At 37.5% G+C, this 25,247-nt stretch overlaps 1 protein-coding gene across 15 annotated transcripts in view; it reads right to left on the minus strand.

Moving 5' to 3' along the window:
- NCKAP5 (NCK associated protein 5) overlaps positions 1-25,247 on the minus strand; it is a 245,332-nt gene that overhangs the window by 137,936 nt on the left and 82,149 nt on the right. For 13 of the 15 annotated variants that reach the window (XR_013930049.1, XR_013930050.1, XM_080399615.1 and 10 more), the window contains one exon: positions 4,053-4,143. Coding sequence is in view for 13 of the 15 variants with exons in the window: in XM_080399615.1 (XP_080255741.1) it covers positions 4,053-4,143 (91 nt within the window). In the remaining 2 variants the exon portion in view is untranslated. Of the gene's footprint in view, positions 1-4,052; positions 4,144-10,691; positions 17,827-25,247 lie in introns of those variants that run through there. The other 2 variants (XM_080399609.1, XM_080399613.1) reach the window with 2 other exon arrangements.

Consider the following 25,247-nt stretch of genomic DNA (forward strand, 5'->3'; position numbering starts at 1 on the left):
CAAGTACTGCACACAGTTATTTCTGGGGATCTCTCTCTCTCTTAGATAAAGTACTTGTGTCTTGAATGAGAATATTAGGGTGAGGTATTGCTTTGGCCTTTCATGGTCTTACTTTTACATGGGCAATGCCTCTTGGAAACATCATAAAGCTCTTACATACTAGAGCTTTTTAGTCAAGTAAACATTTAAGTAAGAAATATGATGGTTCACAGCAATTCAAATCACACATATTCTTGTCCACATTTACGTTAGCATTCATTATAAATCTTCCTTCAGTCATTATTATGTAAAATGATAACAGAGGAGAATTTTGTTTACAGTCCTGCTTCTAAATTCATTTACCCTAAAGAAATCACATCATCCATCTCTAAGTCCAGCAAATTAAGTTCCCATAGGGCAGCTAGCTCTATGGAAAGGGTTAGAATATTTTGCTTCAAGTAAGAATCTCAGCAAGATCTAACACAATATTGCAATAATACTGCACGCTCTGGGCTCCATCTTATTATTATTCTTCTAACATGATCACCATGCAACATCTAATGTTCACCAGCAAGAATATTTATTCTGGAGTCAGGCATATTGATATTATAATAAGAACTCAATTTCATACATCCCAGAACAATAATTAGATTTGTAAAAAACAAATACGTAGACAATGGTCAATAGATCAAAAGTGTTTATTGCACAAGAGGCATCTTTTATAAGTATTCAGATATTAATTTGAACAGGTTTCACACACTAAAACTAACTTACCATGGTGTCAGAAAATATGGGACATATGTGAGCAAGTCACCCTGGAGATCCCCTAGGTCATGTCCTCATTTGTTATGAAATACATGGTGTGAAACTGCAGTAAAATCTGATACTCTCTTGCAATGAGTACTGATCATATCATATCATAGTAATCACAGAGAACAGCTATGATTCAGAATATTTTCTGTAAGGTAACTGATTGTAGAGGATGGCTTTCAAAACAATGTTAGTATTTATACATTCAGTAAGTTTTGTGTACGCATCACTTGAATTCAGACCATAAAAACCTTTTTTTTTGTGTGTTAGCTCACATCTATACTTCATTTACAAATACAGGATATGGTTATCATGTTCACAAAAACCCAAATACATCAGTGTTTTTTCAGAAACATTACCTAGGTTGTACATTCAAGTTCTATTCCCATTTGTGAATTACCCTTATAAATATATGAAAAAAATGTCTGAATCCATTTGGAAAGGTACAAATGAAATGCTTGTATTGCAATATTGATGCCTCTTGCCAAACCTGGACGCAGTATTTGCAATAAAATTCATCCTGTATTTAGATTATATGTTTGTCCATGATTTCCACACAGTTGGTTTCAATAACAGATTAATGATTCATATAATGTTTTATTAATATGTTTTTCAATGTTAAAATATTTTGTGAACATTTCAGATCACACATTCTTTGCCAAGTATTTGCTTTGAAGCACCTTTCAGGTATTAGCTTTTATTATTACATGTGGCTGTTGCCTAAATCATACTGCATTGTTTTTACCATGTGACTCATCAACACACATCAAGTGAACCCATTTCTGATCTAATAGGTAGCCATATGAGGGCAGGAATGTACTGTTTTGCATGTGAATAGAGACATTCCTTGAAATTCCCAGAAAATAAACTATTTGTTCAGAAGTTTGTCATAAAAGTAAACAAAAGGTATGTGAGGATGAATGAGTCAAGAGACATTCAGAAAAAACACAACACTCATGGCAATGTTCCATATTTTTAACCTGTTTCACCATTCACAGACTGGTATAGGATGTACTAGCCTAGCTATTCTTTCAGGAAAGGAAAGACCACTGCTTCTGAGTCATGAATTATGAAAAGAAATTCATAACCAAATAAAATTACATATTGGCAATACAGAAGAAATGGAAATTCCAAAAAAACAAGCTGACTGATATCATGAGTGAGAACTTTTCCAAGAACAAGAACGGAACAGGAAGAGAAGGAAGCTGTTATGCAATGTGGAGTACAAGATTTTAAAAAATCCTAGAGTAACAGGTATATGGGTGCTTTAAGGTCCTGGGGCAGAGATGCTTCACTCTGTAAGACAGCCAGGCTCAGGTTTGGGGAATCCACCCAGACTACCACCGAGCAGATTCAAACAAAGCCCCATGTCCAGAAAGAAGGGGGAAAAAAAAGGGTTTAGACAGCATTTTATTAGGTAGAGCGGGCTGTTTGCTAGAGATGAAGAAAACCAAAGAACTGTTCTTGTTATCATTAACTGGAGAGAACTGCCTTGTTCTTTTGTTGGTCAGAACATAAAACCCAAGAGGTTTTACACAAAACACACCATGATACCCATTTTCCTGGCTGGCACAAGACAACAAATGCCTATGTCTGTATCACCCCAAATGAGAAAAAAACAAGACTATTACCAAACTGCCTCTTTTTTTTCAAAAATTAAGAAATAAAAGATGGAGGAAAAATTACAAAGAAATATACAAGCACCAAAATGACTAGTTTATGTCCCCTCTAGGAAAGCATCAAACAAAATTTCAAATTTCAAATGACCACATAGCTAATTTTTTTCCAGTTTAGTGCCTAAAAGAAAACTAAAGAACACACAAATCCCCAGTTTGATGTAAAGAAACGGAAGTACTGTTTTCCTTTTCTTGCTGAGACTGCAAAAACAAAACCCAAAGATGCTAAAACCTAATTGTCATACCACCTTACTGTGTTTTCCACAGTAAGACAGCATACAGAAAAGCAGGTAATAAAACCAGTTCAGCTGTCTGTTATAAACAGACAAGACAAGTAATCCACTCAAAGGACTCACACCAAGCCCACTTCAGAACCCCTCTGTATGGTGGCAACAGTGAACAGAAAGTATGGATTTAAATTCTGAACCAAGAGGAGGGAACTGAGTTTCATTTTTGCATTCTAAAAGGACAGTGAGTAAAATACAGATGCTTTTATTACCAGTTTCTAAAAGCACAGTGTTCTATTATAACTTCAACAAAAAGTTTAATTTGTCCTGAAATTAAGTTTTATAGGCTATCATTTTAACAAGAAAAATTGATTTATTTTGGAAGGTTAATCTAAAAGATTCTTTTCCCTTCAATCCAAGCTTAAAATGAAAATTACAGTGATAAATACTCTTTAATATACATTTTTGTTTAGCTATATTGCTGTATTTTTGATCCATCAGTTGTAAGAATGGACTAATATAACTAGAATTTTTGAAAAGTGTTTTATCTGAAGGATCACTACGTAGTATAAATTTTAATATTTCAGCAATATATGTCTTTATACAAAATACTTAATCTGTTTAAAAAGATACAGGACAGGATTAGCTTCCTCAAGTGGTTTTTTTTTAAAAATTTATGTGCAGAATATCTGATGAACTGGCATCTATTTCATTCCTGTTTCCAGAGACACTTAAAAAGGCTTGCTATCTCCTCAGGTTCACTGCTTCCAGAATATGGCAGTACATTAGGAAAATGCAAAACTCTCCTTTCTTATAAAGAGTATAAACAGACCTGGTTCCCTTTGAAAAACCTCTTAAAATCTTTGCTCTCTGAAATGTTGTCATGAGATACTCTGTCTACCCCAAGTGAGACTGATAAAATGCACCTACCACAAACTGCAACAAGAAACTATGGAGCTTGATATAGAAGCCTCACACTCAGTAAGATTATGAGTGGATAAAATTATCCATCACAATCTGAAGGTCAAGCTGTCACAAGCATCTATGTTTTCTAAAGATGCTGGAATATATTACTTAAAATACTAAATGCTTTAATAAAGTCTTCCAAGCTAGTTTCTCTGTCCTGTTAATTGTGAGGAGCAGCAAATGCAGATAAGACAATGACAATAAAAATGAAAACCCTTAAACTCTGGTGAGAGAACACCCGGGAAAATATAGATGGTACTGACCACTATTTACAAGTATTCATAACTAATAAACACACAGAGGAAACAATGCCAGACACATTTATCTCAGTAGTGTGATCTTTGCTTTAAAGAACTTTTCTATCACAAGAAAACAGGTAAAAAGTCACTAATACCTGATATACCTTCATGATATTGACAGTTCCTTCTCCATGCTGGCCTGGGGATCCTTGGCTCTCTAGCAGATTTCTCACCGTCTCCTCCATTCTAGAGAACAAAAATATTTACAAAAGTCAACTGTATGGAAAAAAAATTAAGAGTTGCATTCAGTGTTTTTCTTCTTTAGAAAAGCCTAATGCATCCATGGCTACCATGAAATTAATATTTAAAGACAATCCTGGCCTTATAATGTTCTCATACTCCATGTTATGAATAACACATTAAGGGCACTCTTTTATCTTTTGAATATGCACAGTAATTAGTTGTATTGTTAAAATCCTACTGCAATTCAGTTACAAAAATTAAAAACAGATGTGTGCAAATATACACCTTATAAACAATGTAACCAAACACCATGATAAAATTACTGTCATTTTGGAACAAAATCAGTTAGATTAAAAAAACCAACAACCTGCTGTATTTCTAGCCAATTGTTAGGTTTGTGCAATTTAGACAGACTGTCAAACACATTACTAGTATTTACTCTCTATGTTATAGGTGCAGCAGTGTGTGCCAGTACATTTGTTTATATGAGTACAGCTGCTGAACACATTCACCCTTCTCTGCCCTTTCAAAAGGATGTAAAAAGCAAGTATAGTCTAAAATCTGGTACTACCATCTCATGAAAACGTAATCAACTTCAGTTCCACCAGCGAAAGAAGGAAGGTTTGCACTTCTATATTAGAAGGTGATAATAGGCATCACCAAAAATTGTCTTTCATCTATCTGCATTCATCAAGCTTGTTAAAACTGGTAATAACGCTAACTCTCCTGAATGGAGGATGAACTGGACAGAGTTCTGCTCCTTCACACAACAGGACCACTGGGAATAAGGGAAGCCATCTACAAAACACTGGTCCCATTCAAGGTCAATCAGAAATTAAATCCTATGGGCTTAGCAGATCTCACCAAGGCTTACCGCAAATAAAGGCCTGGGACTATAGTTGATTTCAGCTCTATGTGTATGGTTAAGAGGAGGACAGGGGTCAAAAACCAGAGAAGCAGTGATGGACAAAACCACAAAGACACCGGTTTTCACAACAAAAAATGGTGAGTGCCAATTCCAGGCAAAGGTCCTCAAGCTTCTCCCCACTCCTCATCTCCTCATCCAGACTCTCGCCCCTGTACAGCTGCTTCTTCAGCTGTGAAGATGCAAGTTTTTCTCACTCTGCCTTTCATGTTTTCTATTCTTTTCCTTTTAAGCTGGCCCAATCCCTTGATATAGTTGGAAACAGCCCAGCTGGAACAGGGGCTGGAGGAGGGAAAACTGCAGTGGCACAGGTGTATCGGTGACACAAAGGCAGGGGAGAGAGAAAGGAATACCTTAAGCCATATTGCCAGATAGATAGGCTGTATATTAAAGCTGTGACCTTGAAAAAAGACCCTGTATTCCTCAGCATATCAGACCAGAAACTGCCTGCTGTTGTTTGTTTCTACTGTGTTTAGGGAAACATGACTTCCATGTACCATTCTTTGCAAATGCAACTGAACAGAAGAATTATTCACAGCATATCATGTGGTTTTTTTTTTTGTTTTATTTCTAAGGTAACAATCCAGTGAGACAGCAAATATTAACTAATGCTCTGGCCAAAGGCCAATAATATTATCTTTTATATAAGCCTCATAGTCTTTCTGTTCTTTCAGTGTTATCAGAATAAATGGTATTGGCTAATTTAGCAGTAATAGGATGTTTTGCTAGTTTTCCTCCTTCCAAGTCAGCCAGCTACGCTACTTTTTGAGAAGTCGACACTGGGTATTCATTTTACTCAGATGGACACTGACATTTTACTTATTCGTATGATGGGTTTTTGTCATTGATGTGCAGACTTCTGCATTGCCAGAATGCCCACAGAATAGTTGGACCATCTGTTGACCAAATGTGCATGAAAACAAGCCAGCTCTAATCTCTAGTGCAGACAGTGGTGCAGTTTTTCAGTTGCAGATTGCAACCATTTCTGTTCAGAGGCTGACCTTAATCAAGATGCCTTTTACACAACAGAACAAATCATTTTGGTTTGTAACATAAATTCCTGTGCAGTCCTCACTGCAAGATTTAATTTCTCAACATGCTCATCACTTCATTTTTAAATTAATGATGTAATAGGATTCTTAATTATTGTGTTTATATATGCATACACAGTTTCAAATCTAGTCCTCCATGAAGTTCTTACAAATTAATAAACAAGCAAAAAGGGGAGAAAGAATAGATTTCTATGCAACAGAATAATCTTTGCAACATGATGAAGAGCTCAGTTAAACACAGTTGAGACTTCTGTTGTTTTGCTGTTTGCAGCTATTATAAAAGTTTGCAAGAGTTGACAGCCGTAAAGCTGAACCACAAGCGTAACAGAGACACTGTCTGTGTGGTCATGTCACTATAAAACCAGCACTGAGAGGATCTTACAAATTCTAGGTGCCCATGGAATATCTGAAAATAGAAAGAGAAAAACAGTTTCTGTCAAACAAGGAGGTGAAATATGCTTACAGTCAAATTTACTGCAAGACTCTGATGGCCAGTGCTCTTGTGGTTTTTAAGCTGCTGCTTTTTCACTAGCACCCCAGTTGTCCATTTTTAGGAAGGACTGCTTAACCAAACATGGCACAGGATAACAATCAAGATTTGTTCCTTATAAATTAGAATCTTTGAAGCATGAATTAATGGCACCTTAATTGAAAAGTGATTGTTGTTATGATCTATAAAACTCTCCACAGGGACATGTACATGCCAGGACTTAGTATAAGTTCTTTTAAATAATGCAAGAATAGTGGAGCCTCTATAAAATTAACTTGAAATTCCCTGTTTTGCTCCCTGAACAAGATTTCCAAAGGACATAAAATTTGGAAGTGAAACAGAAAAATTAGGAGTTTTATGAAAGGCTATTTCTACATATCAACCTATATTTCCCCCCCCTTCTGGTAACCACTAAAGGTTATCTTCTTTTCATCATGATTCTTACATCCTAGATGGACCCACTCCAACGTCAAGTACTTGCAGATTACATCTAGAATAACTATCCCCCACGCATGTATTCTGCCTGCTTGCTGGACTATGCTAAAAAACCTGCTTTGCCAAGGATTCCACGTATCTTATGTAACTATCAAGCTGTTACAATCTGCAAAAACAGCCTCTAAAGCTCACCATTCCGGAGTCTACATTCTTCAGTCACTATTTAAGATCATTTACTTCCCCCTTTCTTTAGTGTTCTATTTACTGTCTATTCATCTGAAGCATCTCGCTTAGTACCATTAATTTTTTCTTACATCTATTATTTGAATAGAAAATGGAAGCTTTCCTCAAACTGAAGAGTTCCTTTCAATTTTTCTTTTTTTTTTTTTTTTTTTAAAGCTATTTCTTTAGGAGAAAACTAAATGAAACCCATGTTTGATAGAAGCTTAAGTTTATTGACAAAATGTCGGTTTAGAGCAGGGAAACAGTCTTCCACTAGTCCCAACCTATGGACAGATATCTCAAAGCACAAAACGTAAGAAGAAATGAGGCCCTTGGAAACCAGAATCTGTTCATGGAATGCAAGAGTTTAAGGAACATAAAATATTAGCTACTGTGGAAACCACTGTCAAGATTTCATCTGGAATATTATCTGTAATTATGATCATCAGTGTTCAGCAGTGGCTCATTCAGAGAAGATTCAGCGAAGAGACAGCTCCGAGGTTGTTTAGAGGCATTGAGAGTGTGTCATGAGAAGAGACTAAACAACTTGTCTTGCTAGACTTGAGACCAAGAGCTTTATGTTTTCCACAGAAGAATCATTGAGAAAAAGTGAAATGGGAAAGAAAACTACACCAACCCAAGGCAAATCGTCGAAAAAACAAGATGGGAATATAGTGTTTGTAAATATATTTAGGCTGGAATTAGGATGTTTTTAATCACTGAAAAACTGAGACCCTGAACCAGCCTACCAGGCAGAGTAACAGGATGAGAAACCTAAACAGTTTTAAGCCAGAGTTGAGCAGTTTATGAAATTAATTACATAGACACGTCAAGAACTAAGGACCTGAATTTATGATCCACAGGTACTTGCTGCTATTACTCCTGAAACAACATCAGTCATTCCTACATTTAAAAAAAATGTAATTTGTTCTGTGCTGTTGAGAGAGGACCAGCAAATCAAACCAACTGCAATGTACAGTTATTTATTTTGACTGTTTCTGTGTGTGTTTCTGGGCAAGGGGGCCAGAGGAATCTCTGGGAAGAAGGAAACACCATTCCCTGCCCAGGAAGCAGCACACAGGGCACAGATGCTCAGGTCTCCAAGATGGCAGAAGGAAGCTTCCTCTGTATTTTTGCTGCAACTCAAATCTTGCCTGGAAGCTAGGACCTGCCTGCAAGGACCCAATGAGCTGTAGGAGGCTTGCTTTTAAAGCATTTTCATGTTACATTTCTGACAGCTCTATTGCCTCCATCTCCTGCCTGGCCCTGCTGCCACAACTCGTGGCATGAGCCAGAGCAGTTTCAAACAGACCAGGCAAGACAAACCCTGCTGGGGCTGATGCATCACTACTACACAGTTAAACTCCTGACTTTCCTCTTAATTTTCTCAGCACCATCGCCTTCATAAACAGGCATGTCCTTTGTGCCATTCCCCAGCAATGCTGGGACGTGGTCACAAAACCTGTCCACTTTGTGCCTCTCCCACTTCCGTCATTTCAAGTGGACCAAAGCCAGATGCTATTTTGTTGGGGTCCTCCCCAAGAACAGATTTTCATACCATACAGGAATTATCTTCCCTCAGCTACACTAATTTAAGGAGGCAGAAGAGTTCTCTCAGCCCCCTAACTCTGCAGAACCTTCCCTGTAAATTTCCCACTTCCCAGAAAGGTCTTTCAGACCCCTTTCAGCTAGGTTTATTGATTCCCTTCCTTGGGAGAGATGTCTCTCATGGTTTGCCACGGTAATTTCACACGTGAAGATGATTTTCTCTGAACAAGCTCTCCACTGTGTAGGATATGCCTTTATGTCTCACTGCAGAGGTAACCCATTCCCTTCTCCACTTTTTGTAGCATATCCTTCAGAGGGATCTCCCCAGACCTAAAATCTTTCCTTGACAGAGCAAGTTTTCCTTGAAAAAAAATGTCCTTCCCAGTATCTCTAGCACAGAGAATAAATAGTCTCCACAGCCCATGCTCTATTCAGCCATTTCCCACATAGCCCTTTTTACGATCCTCCCTCCAAGGGACAGGTAGCATGTAGTTGTTCCAGCTCTAGAAGGTGCATGACAGCTTCAACCCCTTTCTTCCTTGACCTACTTCCTTCAAAATTTCCACAGGCTCGCAGCTACCTTTTGCTAGGTGTTATCACCTTCCCTTTTCATCACCCTCAAGCTGAGGTGACAGTACTCGGTAGTTATTTCAAGTGCATGTCACAAGAATTCCTTCAACAAGAGACCAACTCAGTCTTCCAGAGATGTGTCCGGAGGTTCCTATAGAACCTTACTGCAGCAGTTGAGGTTTGTATTTCAGCTTTTTCCTTCTCATGGTGTGCAGCAGGTGCAGGACTCTTTAAAATCTTAGAGAAAAATATCAATAACAGATCTTTCTCCATCTTTAGCTTAACTTCTGTGTAATCAAAATTCTCAGGTGGATATTTTCTTCCAGCTCCTGTCTTGTGAGGCAGTGAAGCTTCCTGCCTCTCTCCTGGGCAGTTTCCGGCTTAAGTCTCTTGACTTTTTATTTATAGCCTCCCTGGAGATGTGGCCTGGGTTTCAGCTCCTTGAGCTGTCTGACCCCCCCCCTATTGCCTGATAACAGATGAAGGAACCAGTTTCCAAGTGGTTTCTCAGTTCTTTCAGCTCTTGGTTCATCTGTGAACCAGTCAGTATTTTCGCCAGCCGGACTTTGGTTTTCTCTTTGGAGACAGCAATCTGTCTGGCTTTGGTGGCAGACTTCTGTGTCTCTGTCCAAGCCTTCCATCTCTCTCCAAACCTACAATCCAACCAAACAAAAAGCTTCTCTCTGATTCAGCTCCCAGAGAAATTAGTTTGCATGCTCATTTGTAGTTTTGAACTTCAGGTTTGGGGTTACTTGCATATCGCTTCCCTCACCGCTCCATGCAAAGCAACGGATAAGGTTAGACTTTCTCCTTACAGTGAGTTCCTCAAAATACCAAAAGGCTTCAAAGTAAACAAACACTCACAACTCTCCCTCCTGAAAAAACAGAAAAAATCCAGATTTTAGATTAAGCACTGGATTTTTTTTAAACAGGAAAAACATGGAATTGGCTTTACAAGACATCAGAATCAAAAAAAGCTCATCAAACAGCAGTTCCTGTTCACTGCATCCTTGCAGGAGTGTCTCTCCTTCCACCTGGTTTCAATTAAATCAGTGGCGCTCTGCACTGCAGACTTTGCTTACTCCCTTCTGGCTCCAAGGATTTTCATTAGCTTTAGACATGGCTGCCTGCTCTCCTCAGCTCTTCCCCTGATCTGCAGACTCATCTCCAGATTGTGCAGTGACCTGTCAGCCACAACGACAGCCTCTAGACCCTCTGCTCTCCTCTGCAAGCCATGGTGATCCCCAGAATGAAGTGGCCCCTCCTTCCTGGGGCTGTGTCCCAAGCCTGCTGCTCCCAGTGCACCTACCGTGGAGACCCTGCAGCGCAGCACGCTGTTAGGCCACTGCTTCAAGTGGGTAGGTAGCCAGGAAAAAGACACAAGCTTCTCCAGAGAATGTAGATATTGAAAATGGATTTTAAAAAGAGCACAGAGAGAAGTGAAAACAGATATGTCATAAACTTAAGAGATCTGACACATGAGAAATGATGGGGCTTCAAACCCCAAGGGGTTTTCTCCACATTTTCAGTTCTGCTTAGGATATGACATTGCTACATGTTTTATAGGAGTGTGCTGGGCAAAGCCTACAGAACACACAATATCCATCCTTAATATTTCAGTTGGAAAATGAAGTAATAATATCCTTTATAGTATCAACAGAAAGACACACATACAATGTATCATTTATGTTTATTCTTTCTCTTCATGAGCACAGGTGCTTATCAATCCAGAAATTCCAGGGCAAATTCTCCTCCTGCTGCACCATCAGGGCCCCTTCCCCACCACAGGCTCTGAGCAGCCTGTGTCATTCGCCAGTGGCAAATCCAAACTGCACAAGCCATGCTCTTTCCACATACTTACGTTAAACCCTTCTTCGAACAATATACTCAAAGCATACTCAAACTGTTGCCTGAAGGGCAAGCCATCTAAAGAAGAGCAGCACATAAAGTATCTTGTACACGATGAAGGCAACTATCACAAGGCCATGCTGGAATGAAACATGTCTCAAGCTTTATTTACACAAGTGGAGAAGAATCCTTCTTTTGAGTGGATGACCTAATCAGGTGCTCTATCCGCTAGACCATACCACCACCTGAAAATTCCACAGAATTGAAAGACTGAGCACAACATTTACTTAGTTGAACCACTGACCGTTGAACCCACTGGCAATTTTCAAGGTATCCTTAAAATATGTATGTGCCTGGAGCCTCAGATAAGTAGGGAAGGATTTTGGAAGACCACAGCATTGGTATATCACTGCTCCCACACAAGTCTGAATTCTGTTATCATGCAATGGCAGACCTGACATTTCTCTGAGACTGCTCTAAACACCATCTGAGCCAGGAAATGTTGGAAATGTTTCCATTGTCTCTTTCAGCCATACAGATTTCACTCATCAAACTTATACCTACAGCAAAAAGTTTCTGAACTGCAAGAGAAACCAGTGGTAATGTTTATTTCTGTATTGACAGACAGACAAATGCCATATGGACTGTATGGGTGTCTTCCATCACCACCCCTGTCTACAATTTTTTAAGTTACAGGCATGGCAAATTAAACAAAAAACAAACCAAGACTAAGCCTCACAGAAAAGCTTCTCATAGGCAACTGAAAGTGTTTTTCCAATGGTAGGACTGTCCCTCCTGCAATTCCTCAGTAACATATTTGGGACCTTAGGACAGAAGATATTTTAATGAACTGTAAGTGGATAGAACCAGACATGTACAGAAAACTAATTCTCATGTCAGCTTAAACATATGCTCGTAAGTTCGAACTCTATTCATGCTGGAGGCACCAGAAATAGTCACAGTGTTTCAGCATAACTAAAAGCATCAGAAGAATTATAGTTATACAGTCAGACTGCAAATATTTCCTATTTCAAATAAAGTGTTTTTTTTTTTAAATTTTTCCTTGTTTTCTACATTTTCAACAAATATCTGGGTTTTTCCATCTTTGCAAATATATAGATGGATGGAGAGAGAGAGATATATACCAGCTCCTCCAAAGATGCATATTTAATTTTGCATATAAGCACCCTGATACAGACAAACCACTATTGCTTTAAGTTACTTACAGGAATGTAAAGTCACTCAAAACTAAACATCTCTTATTCAATTCTGAGTCACAGCTTCAAGGTAGTACCAGGACCACATTGACATAGCTACATATATTTCTATGTGTTTCTAAGAATAACAAAGATGCTACATGAAGGGAGGCAGCTTTTGTGGGGTTGAAATAGGCACAAGAGAAATGCAAGATTAAAATGAGGTCTGTCATCAACAAGCATTTGCAGAACACTCCACAATGCAAACAAGCTCTTCTGATGCACTTTCATGCAACTCAGCCCATCATGACGCTTTCAGGCTCAGATGTGAAGAGCTGTAGTAGACACCTACCTGTGCTGTCCAGAGTACAGACAGCAGCTGGAAGAAAGCTAAATAGAGGAGGGACTTCCTTTTGCAGAAACAATCATGATTTGTTTTCAGCCTCTCTGACTCCCCAGTAAAACACTTATATGCAAAACACTTAAAATACATAATTCTTCTGATTAAGTGGCTAGTAAGCATGCATATCATTGCTGCACAGAAAGATACAGAATTCTTTTAAATGACTACTAAGTACGCCTACCATTGAAGTTGTTCAGAAAGTTGCATTATATTGAACACCACAAAATATGCCCTGATGCCTTCAGAGGCAAAGACTGTAAAGTTTATTAAATTCTTGCATTCTTTGGCCCTTAAAATGTGACTTTAATGCCTTTAAAAAACTAACTACTAATGAAGTAAATGGGACCCTAAATAAACATTCAACACACCACTCCTGATTTGGTTCAATAACCTAAATCTTACATCAAAAATTAAATTCACAAGACAGCATCAGCCCCTTCCTGATACTGAACAGCCAACTACAAAGGCCCAAAGGCTAGACTCCTGAAAATGTTACTACACAGGACTCAAGTATGACAGCAAAGCTTCCCACTTTAAGCTTAGATCCCTTCAAAATGGGTCATGTCAGATGTTCACAAATAAGAAGAACAGCAAGAATCAACAGAACTGCAAGAAACAATGACTGTGGTTCCCAACCATGAGATTCACTTCAAAGTACTTTTAAAGACAACACAGAGTCTTAATAAATATAATTCCTTTTGAATTTCTGGACTTCTGCATTTCCAAATTTCACCTCACAAAGACCACAATAAGAAAAGAAAAAAAAAATAAGATTTTCAAATCAGTTATGACTTCCTGAAAGCCTCTACATACAAGATCAGCAAAGATAGATGAAATGTGTAGTAATATTCCAAGTGATGCCTGTACTATAAAAAAAAGTATGATAATATTCTAATTCCTATGGGGGATAATGTGCTGCTGTACGTATATATAGAATTTGTCTTTCCTTTTTTCTCCTCAGCAGAGAGCTTGCTTTGGACGTTCAAACAGACACTGACAAACAGAGGATATGAGACCTTGGCTGATCAGCTATGATCAAGTGTTTTCTCTGTACCCTTCCTGAACAAATGATGCCGCAATGTCCTCTCTGTATGACTAGAACCTCTTCACATGACAAACTGTCCCCCTTACCCTCCCAATTATCAACTTATGGAATGAAAAATATATAAATAAAATGCCTTCATGTGTTCTTCCCCAAAGCAGGTTGGGAATGACTGCCAGGCTAGTGAATGCCAAGTATCTTTTCCTGAGCCTGAAAAATGCCTCCTTCCTTGTGGGTTTCCTGCAGCACTGCCCTGGAACAACATAGTTTCTTATTCTAAGGTTGCCCAGCTCAAAAGGAGTTTACCCTTCTGTGGACAGATTCAGTTAACAGCAATACATATGTAATACCAAAGAAACCTAAGATGTAGGAGTAATTACTCTTCCAGTCTTAAATTTCAGGTGGTTGGAAAATAGCCACAAAAACAAGTCGTGTCAGAGACGTAAGAACGAAAGCTTACTGGTTGTAGAATTCCAAACCCTAGCAGCATAGCAAAATGGCCTAATCAAGTAATATATGGTTAGAATAATGGTCTCCAAGGGCTTAATTACCTGTATCATTAGGTAGTGGTAGCCTCTGTAAAATTATATTGACAGCTCTTCTACAACCAAGCAGTTGATAATGAGGCAATAAAAATACATGACAATGCACGCAAAAGAGTGCTGGAACAGTGTCATATACAGCATCATCAGCTTTGATGCCAACAAACAAGAAAAGCTAAATTAAACCACTTGTGAACTGGTCACAAAAAACCAAGAAGGATTTGTCATTAATAACTTCTAACGTTATCCTTTTCTGTATGTGTGCAAGCCCATCAAAAGAAAAAGAAGATAAGAAAAAGGAGGGAAGAAGAGTAATATCAAAGTGCAAATGGGATGCAAGAACAAGAAATTACAGCTGTATTAAAAAAACAAAACCATAACAAAACAAACAAACAAAAAAGAAATGAAAAAGGCAGAGACACTTTTATGCCTCTCTGTCAAGCACCATAAAGCATTCCCCATACCTTTTCAAACACATTACTCTGGTACAGCCATTATCCATTGTATGAAGTAACAACAGGAAAAAAAACACACCAGACTAAACACGCTCAAAATGCCAAATTCATCACTAGTGAAGCCCATCTCCTTAAATTGCATTATCCTGGAGACAAACTGATTAAAAGTAGGGCAGCATGTCTGCATGTAAGATTTGCACTGAATTATATAGAAAGAGCACTGGCTCTTTGCTGCATCTATGTGGTTCCACTAGTGCCTGCCTGCTCCCATTTTCCCTGTGCTGAAGTCATGGAGAGCGTTGCACCTGTATCAGACACAGTGTCTCAAATGTTTCTCAGCTTGTAGGTTCAGGAGGCAAGTTGTATGATGTCAGAAATCTGGTGAGAAGAAGAAAGGACACTTTGGAGGGATAGCCAGCTATCAACATGGAAAACCAAAGGAAAAGAGGAGAGAGTAAAGGGGCCTGGAAAGGCATATCCCATTACTTAGGCCCACAAAGTAGAGCAACTGGACAAAGAAGAGTTGGATTAGAAGAGAGAAGGAAATACTTATAAGCAGAGAAGGAAAGTAGAGAAATTTTTTTTGAGAAAACACCTTAAGGAGAGAATGGAGAGGAAAAGAACAGTACAAGACATGAGGACCAAAGTGAAGGCAACAGCAGCCTAAAAGATGTAATAGAGCTTTGAGGAGAAGAAAGGAGGACATGAAAATGTAAGCAAGATGTAAGAAAACAGAAAAAGAATAAATTGGAACAGCAATAAAAAGGTTAACATAAAAAGAAGCGAAAGGGCATCTAGATATCTCTAAGGTGCAAATGTTTATTTTAATTATTTGTAATGTATTGGTATTTCTTTCGCACAAGCAGGAGAGCCATTAGCTAGGACTTCCAACAGAAGATCATTTAAGAAGGGTTTAGAGAAGGATTTTTAGTCTAACTACAGTGCTAAATGGAGAATCACAACATCACTCCCTCCTCCCTGTTCAAGCACTCATTCTTTAATCATCTATCTTCCACACAGCACGGGATACATTTTCAAACTGCTCTGCAGGATTTTAGCCACATGGCTCCCATTGTGTTTAATGGGAATCCTGTGGACAGAGCACTGTATGAGGCTTTCAAAATGTACTCCAAAAATCTCTAAATAATGCACTAGTTGAGCATTACTTCTTATAGGACATGACTAAAATGAAACAAAGGTTAGGTCTTTTGTAAAAGTAGTATTTATTGGGAAGCTCATCAGTGTTTCCTATAGGGATATTTTTCCTCTGTAAAATTATTCAACATGACTATTTAGGATTTACATTTTTCATAATACATGAAACAGAGAAGAAAATAAACTTAAACCACATCTGCTTCAGAAAGGAAGATCCAGCTGTTAACATATCAGCCTAAGATTCGAGAAGTCTCTCTTCAAGACTTCGCACTGTCATAGGATACCTTTGTGGCTTTGTTTCAGATTTTCCTCTGAAAATTCATTTTACAGTTTCTATTTCATAACAGCTTTATGATGATAATAAATACCTGTGAGGCATTAATTAAAGAGTCACCAGAAACAGAAAAAATGCTCCAATATTAACTCCCTCTCTCCCTTCAGGAGGAAGGCTGTTTCAGTAATCAGGTGTGAGATAACACAAAAGTTTTGAGAAATGTAAATCTCTGCCACCCATGCTCTATAAAGACCTTTGTTTCTGTGCTTTCACCTTTCAGAAGCAGCATTCAGAATAAATCCATGAAGATGCAATTTTAATCAGCCTTCATGCACCCAAAACAGTGGATCACATTCCATTATCCTTTGGAATATGAACCAAATAGGCTTGGCTACATAAAAAGTTTACATTTCAGGGAAGAGATCCTCAACCTTTTCAACCTGGGCAACTGCAGAGAAAAGACAGCTGGTACATTCACTAGGCAAAATTTTAGCCATGACACAGCAAAAGTAACATACAGAGCCTACATTTCTAGCTTCAGAAATGAACATTAGATGTAATATTGGTATCACCAGTTCACTATAAACTGTCAGGTTATCTATGCAATTTGTTCTACTGTGAAATGGAAGATCACCTTAGGAATACATACATTTCTGTTAAGCTACCTGAAAATTGGGCTTAGCAAATAAAATTCTGCAGTTCTGAACTAGTTACACACTTTTATCCTGGACTTAGGAGAACTGATACAGGATATAAAGGTTTACTATGAAAACCTTAGGAAATACCCATAACATGAGAAATTCAGCATTTTGCAAGATTCTGAGTTTATGCCAGTGAAATGCATAAAAAACAGGTGACTCTAGAACCTACTGTATCTACCAGCTTCAAGCTGTACTGGCATGAACTACTGCAAAATCGAGTAACTTTGGGCAGAAGTCATTCCACTGAACTTAACAGCTCGTTTCATAGAATCAGGGCCTTTGTGACTTAAGTGAACAGACAGCATGTATTTTAGCTAATCTGGTGGAAACAAAGCCTCACAAGCCTGCCTTACTAAGAAATAATTTAGTAGTTATCCTGAGGGACTTTTTTTTCACCTCTAAGCAAGAATCAACACAAAGAAAAAGATCCTTTTGAATCCTTAATTAAATATTATAAAACACTGAAAGAAAACAATCATTATCTTATAATACACCATTACAATGCAGGAAACCGATTCCTGAAAAACCAATTTAGATACCCATGTCCAGGGGGGGGAAAGGGCAATAACAACAAAAAGAGCCAGAATGATACATGAAAGAGAGACTGGGTTGGATATGCTGGGAATGCAGGGTAAGTGCTGAACAGCAGCATCTCACAGTACCAAAGCTTTAAAAATTCCATTTGTTCTTCAAAAAGGAAGGACAATTTACCTTCATCATGAGCAAAAACACTACATAGAGCAGGAAATCTTGTGCATGACAGGGGAATCTATTAACGTGAGAAGAAGCTGCGTCAGGTCCTTTTATATCCATAGCTGGGCAGGCAGAAAGGCAAAAGGCAACATAACCTGTGGGTATAGGAGACAGCTAAGACTCCTGTTTGCTCAGTTACAAAGTTAAGCTATGGTTTATGACACAATTATAGTAATTCACTCAGGTTTTAATGTTCCATAGTTATGAGGGAAAAAGATCATGTTTATTACAGATGTGACCCAGAGAGGCCAAGTCAGCACTGTGCCCTCCAGCTGCCACAGACAAGCTGGGCAGAGGCAGAGGTGTGCAGGGTGAGCTCCACCTAACAGCAACCAGCATGGGCCAAACCTCCCACTATGTGGGCTGTAAGTACTGTGACAAACACAGTTCTTGCCAGCCTACTTAGCCTAAGATAGGTGATGGGCAATAGGAGGCAGAAGGATGAATACAGGAAGAGGGCAGAAGTGATATCCCTGCTAAAAAACTGCATCTGGACCGGACACTGGTTTTGCACACCAGTGCAGTGCTTATAGAGTAGGATCTATCTGCTGGTTATCTTCACAGAAAGATTATCCTCCTTGACACAAATACAAGCAATGTGATCTTGCACAAAATTTAACACTGGCATTGACTGTAAAATGAAACTGAATTATTTTAGATCATCCACGTTCACTTTATTTTTAAAATAACTGCTATAATAGTAATTTGTAAATTATCCATACTTGCGTGGTTTATTAGTGTCTTCTAAACATCATTTTTATTTAAAGATTATTATAAAATAAAGATGCTGACAGTCTTTTCATTAGCATAGTGGTAGCACAGTATTTTTATACCTTTGTTAAGCTATTGCTAACGACTCATTTAAAAGTAATTTCAGATTACTAAAAGGATGTGTAATAGATTTCCTTAATCTTCATCATCTTAAACCCTCATTTGCTGTTCATGCCACTAAGCACATTGTATGTTTTGAGAAATCGCTTGGCCTGCAAATGGCATAAACTAAACCTGCTAAAAAAATAAACTTACTGTTTGGAAATGTAAAAATTATAAATATAACAATATGGAATTCCTAAAGGAATATGGTAACTCATTTTACAGTAAAGGCCACAGTCTTCTGTAAAACACAGGCTCTTTTCTTTTGGTATTTACACTGATGCATCTCCAAATAGAAAATAGTCTAGTGGGAGTAAGAGAGACAAATCTGTATCTGGTGGGGTGATCTCTTCCAGCATTTGACTCCTAACATTGTTTGCTAAAGACAAATCTTTTGAAATTTGAGCAAATACATCTTGATTTTATAATTACCTCTTTGTGGCAAGGTAATCTATAAATCTATAAATCACACCTCTTTGAGCAAGTGCAAAGCTGGATTTTGAACTCATTTGGGAGCAAATCTTTCAATCTATCACTAATGAAAAATTACAGAGAAAACACCTACTGTTAACTTAAAATGTAAGCAATCATCTACTCATTTTTGTATTGAGTGTTATTTATTATTTATTAGATGCTGGTGCTGTTAAGAGAGCTGTTTTAAGGACCTGCTTATAAACAATACACAGACAAGTACAGACAGGGGGAACCCAAGTGTCAGCAAGCATTAAGGTCTGAAAAATGGTTAATACACCTACAAGACTGTGTATTATCAGTAGATCTAAAGGAATAACGTACCTCTAGTATAAATGTGCCTTGTAATACACAAGTTTTCAATTGTGAGTATAAAAATCACATATTCTTACATTCTGTAGAATACCTGATGATATAAAGATATCTGATAGTCCTTTACTCTTATAACTTAATTCACTATCACAATCACACAGTGAAAAAAGTAAAACATAACTTTGAGTAGTTCTAGGCATCAAGAGCCATGATGGGCATCTGTGCTTTAACAGTATCTTACACTTATATGAACATCTGCCTATTACAAAAGTTTTTTAAAACTACCAAGTGGATTGCATATGCTGCCTTTTCTGAGTCTACTTTAAAAAGGCACGGGTTTCACAGCAAAAAATTTCCACCTTGGGAAACCAAGGACATTATACCAAGCCTTGTGTTGGGCATCTAAGAAACAAGACATCCTAAATCATTCAGCACTTCTTACACTCTGTGTTTTGTCCTAAAAGCATTCACATTTTTGGCAAAAATAAAAAGCACAGGAAAAGTTAGGTCTTAGGTGCCTAGAGTCAGTCAGTCAGAAGGGTTCTAACTTCCTTTCAGACTTCAGTGACAGCAAGTCTGTCTGGTTTAATAATTCAGTCAAGAACAAAACCCAGCAGCCCAAATTGGTCCTTCATTACCAAACCACACCATCTATACTTTGCCTCCCATTTTCTTTAATAATGTAAAGGCACCTTTTTACATCTTAGTCCTTTATGTAGACACAATGTGAACTCTACGGTTTGGTTTAGTCTTTGCTCTGTAATCCCAATATTTAAAGAGTAATGCAAAGGTGCATTTTAAGGTATTTTTGTCTAAGCATTATTTTTTTTTCTGTTACCTTCCCTAGCACATGAACAGCACATGCAGAAAAGAACAGAAACAGAAATATTAAACAGATTAGATTTAATTATCTGTATTGTCTTAGCATAGCTGCAGATACAATCACAGCATGAGAGAAATGTACATAAAGAATTACAGGGAATTTAACAAAATGTAATTCAACAAATTTTGATTAACAAAATTTGATTTAACAAAACCCGCAGATTTCTTCTAATGTTTGGAGAATTTTTTAACCAATTAAATTTGCAAATAAGTGTGACAATCATAATGAAGTTTGATCCATGCGTGACTGGCTATTTACCAAGTTGACCAAGATTTACCTCTGTCAGAGTAACTAGCCAGTCATTACAGAAGGGAGAAAAGCTACGGATAGACACGAGCTGCACCAATGGATTTAACTGCTAGAATATTCACAGACCTATTATATTTGTCATACTTAGCACTTAACATATATGCCTCAATATTACTCCTGAGAGTTTGTTTTCAGTTGAGAAACCACTCAGATTCCATGAAGGAAAGTAATATAAAACCAAGACAGGCAGGTAATACCTATCAAAATATCCTGTAAGGGCGCCTGGTCTTTAACACTGTCAGACAGATAGCACCATTCCTTACATTGAGCTGCTTACTCGTCGTGTCTAACTTAGATACAACTCAGAGCACGTAAAATTTGTACATGTCTCTAAAGGTCTAGTGGAAGGTGTCCCTGCTTATGGCACGGGGATTGGAACTAGATTATCTTTAAGGTCCCTTCCAAGCCAAACCATTCTATAATTCTGTGATTCTATGATTGCTGCTAGATTACTGCAAACCACAGTCCAAGCATCAGCACTGGATGTGTAATGTCAGTGGTGTAACCACCCTCCCTCTGCACTCCCCAGCAACCCTAGACACAGTCACCAACAGTGTGAAAGGGCTTTATATGCTTTAGATAACACCTGGTGCCGTCCCTACAACACACAGCTGGATTAAGAGAGCAGCTGGCACCATGATGTCAGGCTCCTAGCTCAACAGATTTTTCAAAGGCAGCGTTATTTACAGCAGGTCAACACCATAAAACAGGCTCATGGATTACAGTCAGTGGAGAGTAAGATGCCCCATTCTACCCAGCAAGGTATGAAACAGCCTGTTCCAGAAGTTGAAAAGAAATAATAAAAAATCAAGCTCATGAGGATATAAGGTGATCGATAGTGTAGTTGGCATCTGGTATGAGACAAAAGTTTGAATTCAGTTAAAATGTTACAGGATTACCACATACAAATAGGCAATCTGAAAGGCTCTTCTGCTCAGAGTCAGAACCAGAGTTTACAGATCCTTCTCCAACAGGTACTTAAGAAAGAACAAGAAATCCTGACTTGAAATTTGCTTTGATACTAGCAGCTTGCTCGGATAGGATTTTCATATAAATGCCAGCAGAATGATGAGTACAAAACAGACAGTTTAGAGAAGCGATGCAAACTTAGATTACTCACACTCAAATAGGATTTTGCGGAAACTTCCGAAGTGGAAGGAAAACTGAAACTGCTCAGGTAACATAAATCAGTGTGTGCGAGTCCCTTTTCTAGTAATGCTCAAGAGGAAAATATCATCTACAGTATCCATAGAAGTTAATGTAGAACCACCAACTATAATTGTTTTGGGGGTAAAAAAAGTATCTCCTTTTGAACTGAGCTTTGAAAACTTACATTCAGCACTGAACTAGGATGGTGAATATTCTATGACATGCTGTGCTGAGTTAAAAACACTCTTTTTAAACGGAAAAAAATGTTTCCTTTTTTAACAATTAAAAAGATACTTCATTTGCCAGTAGAAACAACTGGTTACCCTCAGAGTCCAAACACACATAAACATTGGGAATCTGTATAAAACCTGTGTTTTTTAAAAAAATTATTATCCATGCTATATGAATGTGTAATAATATAGAGATGTGAAAGTACTGTAAAAAAAGGCTAATTTTGAAGAAAAATATTTTTAAAATTGCAATCTGTTCAAGTTATGGAAGTTGAACTTAAACTTTGGTAAAGGACAGTTCCAACCATTAATTATTTTTAAAATAGCATGCAAAAAAATTTATTGAAGTCTATTTTTTCACTTGTTTACTTTGGGATGCAAAATTTTGCTTGAGGTTTTCAAGTCATGTAGACTGCACAGATTATACTGCATTACAACACTCATGCTTTATTAAAACTCACAAGTATATACTAATGAATGGTCACCTCATATAAAATTTATGTATTTCTGCCCACACATTGCATAAAATTAAGATTAAATGCCACATATATAAATGAGTGCTAGCTAAAGTTTTATGAACTATCAACACAAGGTCAGCAGCGCTTCGCTTCTGCAAGATAAATTTGACATTTGGACAGCACTGTGAATCACAACCAGAAATGCAATGACCAGGGAATATAAGCTGTCTATTAAAAAAATAAACAAAAAATACAGCAAATCACTCTCACATGGACTTCTCAAAGCACTGTACCATAATAAGCTAATGCTTCTTTCAGCAACTGCTGAAATTGTACCATCCTCCAAAGAATCATGACATCACCCTCTGAGCCAAGGTCTTTGAATACCATTTTCAACACCATTTGTATACAGACTTCTTACATGATCTAGTAATACAAACAAACAAGAATTCACTTTAACCTAGTGGGGCCCATTTTTGTTAATTTTTATTTTTTCAGGAGGTATCTGTGCTCAACATCATAAGAAGGCATGCCTTCCTGTGGCAGTATATAACAATTCTGCCATACATTGTATGCATAAATATTGACAGGAAAATACCTTCAGAAAAATTGTTGTACTTTAACTAAAAAGATATGCACATTAAAAGTGGATTTAAATACAGTAAATATATTTAATTTTTTGTTTGAGTTTTCTTGGTGAGTTCACCTGTATTTAGGTCTTTGTATTTCATGATGCAACAGGAATGACAGACAAAGTCACTCATGTAGGTTTTAAAAATAATTTCCTAATTGTCATCTTCTAGAACACAAGTCATACTAAAGTTCTAAACGGGTCCTCAACTTTCTTCAGTGAGAAAACGGTCAAAGCTAGAGCTGGATGATCAAGCAGCCATATTCCCAAAATGACTACAGGAAAAAAAAGACAACATTCACCAATATGCAGCATCTGCAATACTAAAGATCTGCCTTACTATAGGCTTGTGAAAGAGAGGTGAGGCAAGATACCACTGCATGGTTCAAGTGTTGTGGCATTTCAGCAGTGTTAGTAATTGCTGGGTCTTTTTTTTTTTTTTTTTTTTTTTTTTTTAAGAAGAATCTTTTAACTCTGTCTTTGCTACCTTAGAGTGTAATTGTCACTTTGATTGAATGTTATTGACACCATTACATGTACACATTACCAGTCGGGCTCCAGGGCTTCCTTCTTGATGCCCTATTTTTAAATCTCTGTAGAAGCTCAGTCCCTGTGCTAGATTACCATGTCTAGTGCTGATAGTGCTGCAGGCACGATAGGCAGATTTAATTTACTCAAACCCTGAGCTACCTCAAATTTTCAGATTAACTTAATGTTTAATTAAAGAAAAAAATGGCAAAGAAGAAAGAAATCCCATGAATATAACTTTAAAAATTCTGCTGGACAGTTTTCCTCAAATATTTTGACTGCTTTTATTTCTACAGTTAAGAAAATGGTATCTCAGAAAATTAAGTGTTACTTTTACAAGAACTTAAGACTGTACTTTCATTTTATCTAAAAGTTACTGAGTATACTCACCCCTATGAAAAGCAAGCTTGGGGATCTTAATGCAATATTTTTCTAACTTCTGAACTAGATAATACATGCACACTTTACTTAGGAATATGTAACAAAAATATATTCATAAACTTCAGTAACTTATTTTCCAGGAGATGCTCTGACAGCCTATTCTGCATTATCTTAAAGATTTACTTAGATTATCACTTTTTAATCAATGTAGTATTAGGGTTCAGCCCAACAAACAGTGGAGTACAAATTACCAAGATTTACACATTCACACCATTTTAACCAACAATTCACACCAGTTTAACAGTAATTTACAACTTTTTTTTTAAAGAGAGAAACTCCTTTTATTGTTGACTTTTTGTTTTGTTCTATGCATTCCATTATGAATACAAACAGATATTACCCATAAGGACCCCTGCAGAAGTGATCGCTAATACATAAAACACTCTAGGAGGCTGCTACCTTCTATGTTCAGCTTTCCTTTTTATAAGCAAATATTGATTTATTGAATGTTAGGGAAAAATCCACTAAAAAAGTTTTAAGAGCTCAAATGCAAGAGGAAAAGACTGCCCCACTTTTGGTCCATCCCCAGTCTGCAGTCACAGGGTGTTATCCAACCTTCTCCAAGCCCACTGCACACAACCATTCTTAGGAAAGGATAAATGGGAGCTGGAATCAAGTGGATATTGCTCAAAAATATGATCAAAGATGACATAAACTCTCAAAAAATACTTACAATGTCATTAATTTTTCAAAACTGCCAATTAACAGAGACATAATGTCTGCAATCTGCAAGAAGCTTTAAAATTACTGAAACCTTTTGTGTCTACCCTCCTTGTGGGGAATACAATCAAATAAATTCAGTTCTAATTACATGGGACTCAGATTCATTTTAATTTTAATTATTTGAAATGTGTACACAGTCCAGGAAAACCTCATTAAGATGGCTCAGCCAGTTTGTTTTCCAATGGGACTGGTAAGTCAACATATACGATTATCCATTGCAGAAGCTATCCATTCACTCTAATGGTTCAGAATAATCGGTTATTACAGTCAATTCAAAACAGTAAGTAATAATGAATAAAATTGTTCTCCAGTTGTGTAAGGAAGACGCATCTTCCAAACAAGAGAAAGACACTACTGGAAATTTTTGTTTCCCTTGCTGCCTCCTACTTTTCATTTAGGATAGCATATTATGCTGTGGGGATGCTGCCCCCACTGTTTTCTGTTTTTCTCAAACATAATGGACTTCAAGGTCTTTGGATTCCTCCTAG

The sequence above is a fragment of the Falco punctatus genome, assembly GCF_963210335.1.
Source record: "Falco punctatus genome assembly, chromosome: 8".
Classification (NCBI taxonomy): Eukaryota; Metazoa; Chordata; class Aves; order Falconiformes; family Falconidae; genus Falco; species Falco punctatus.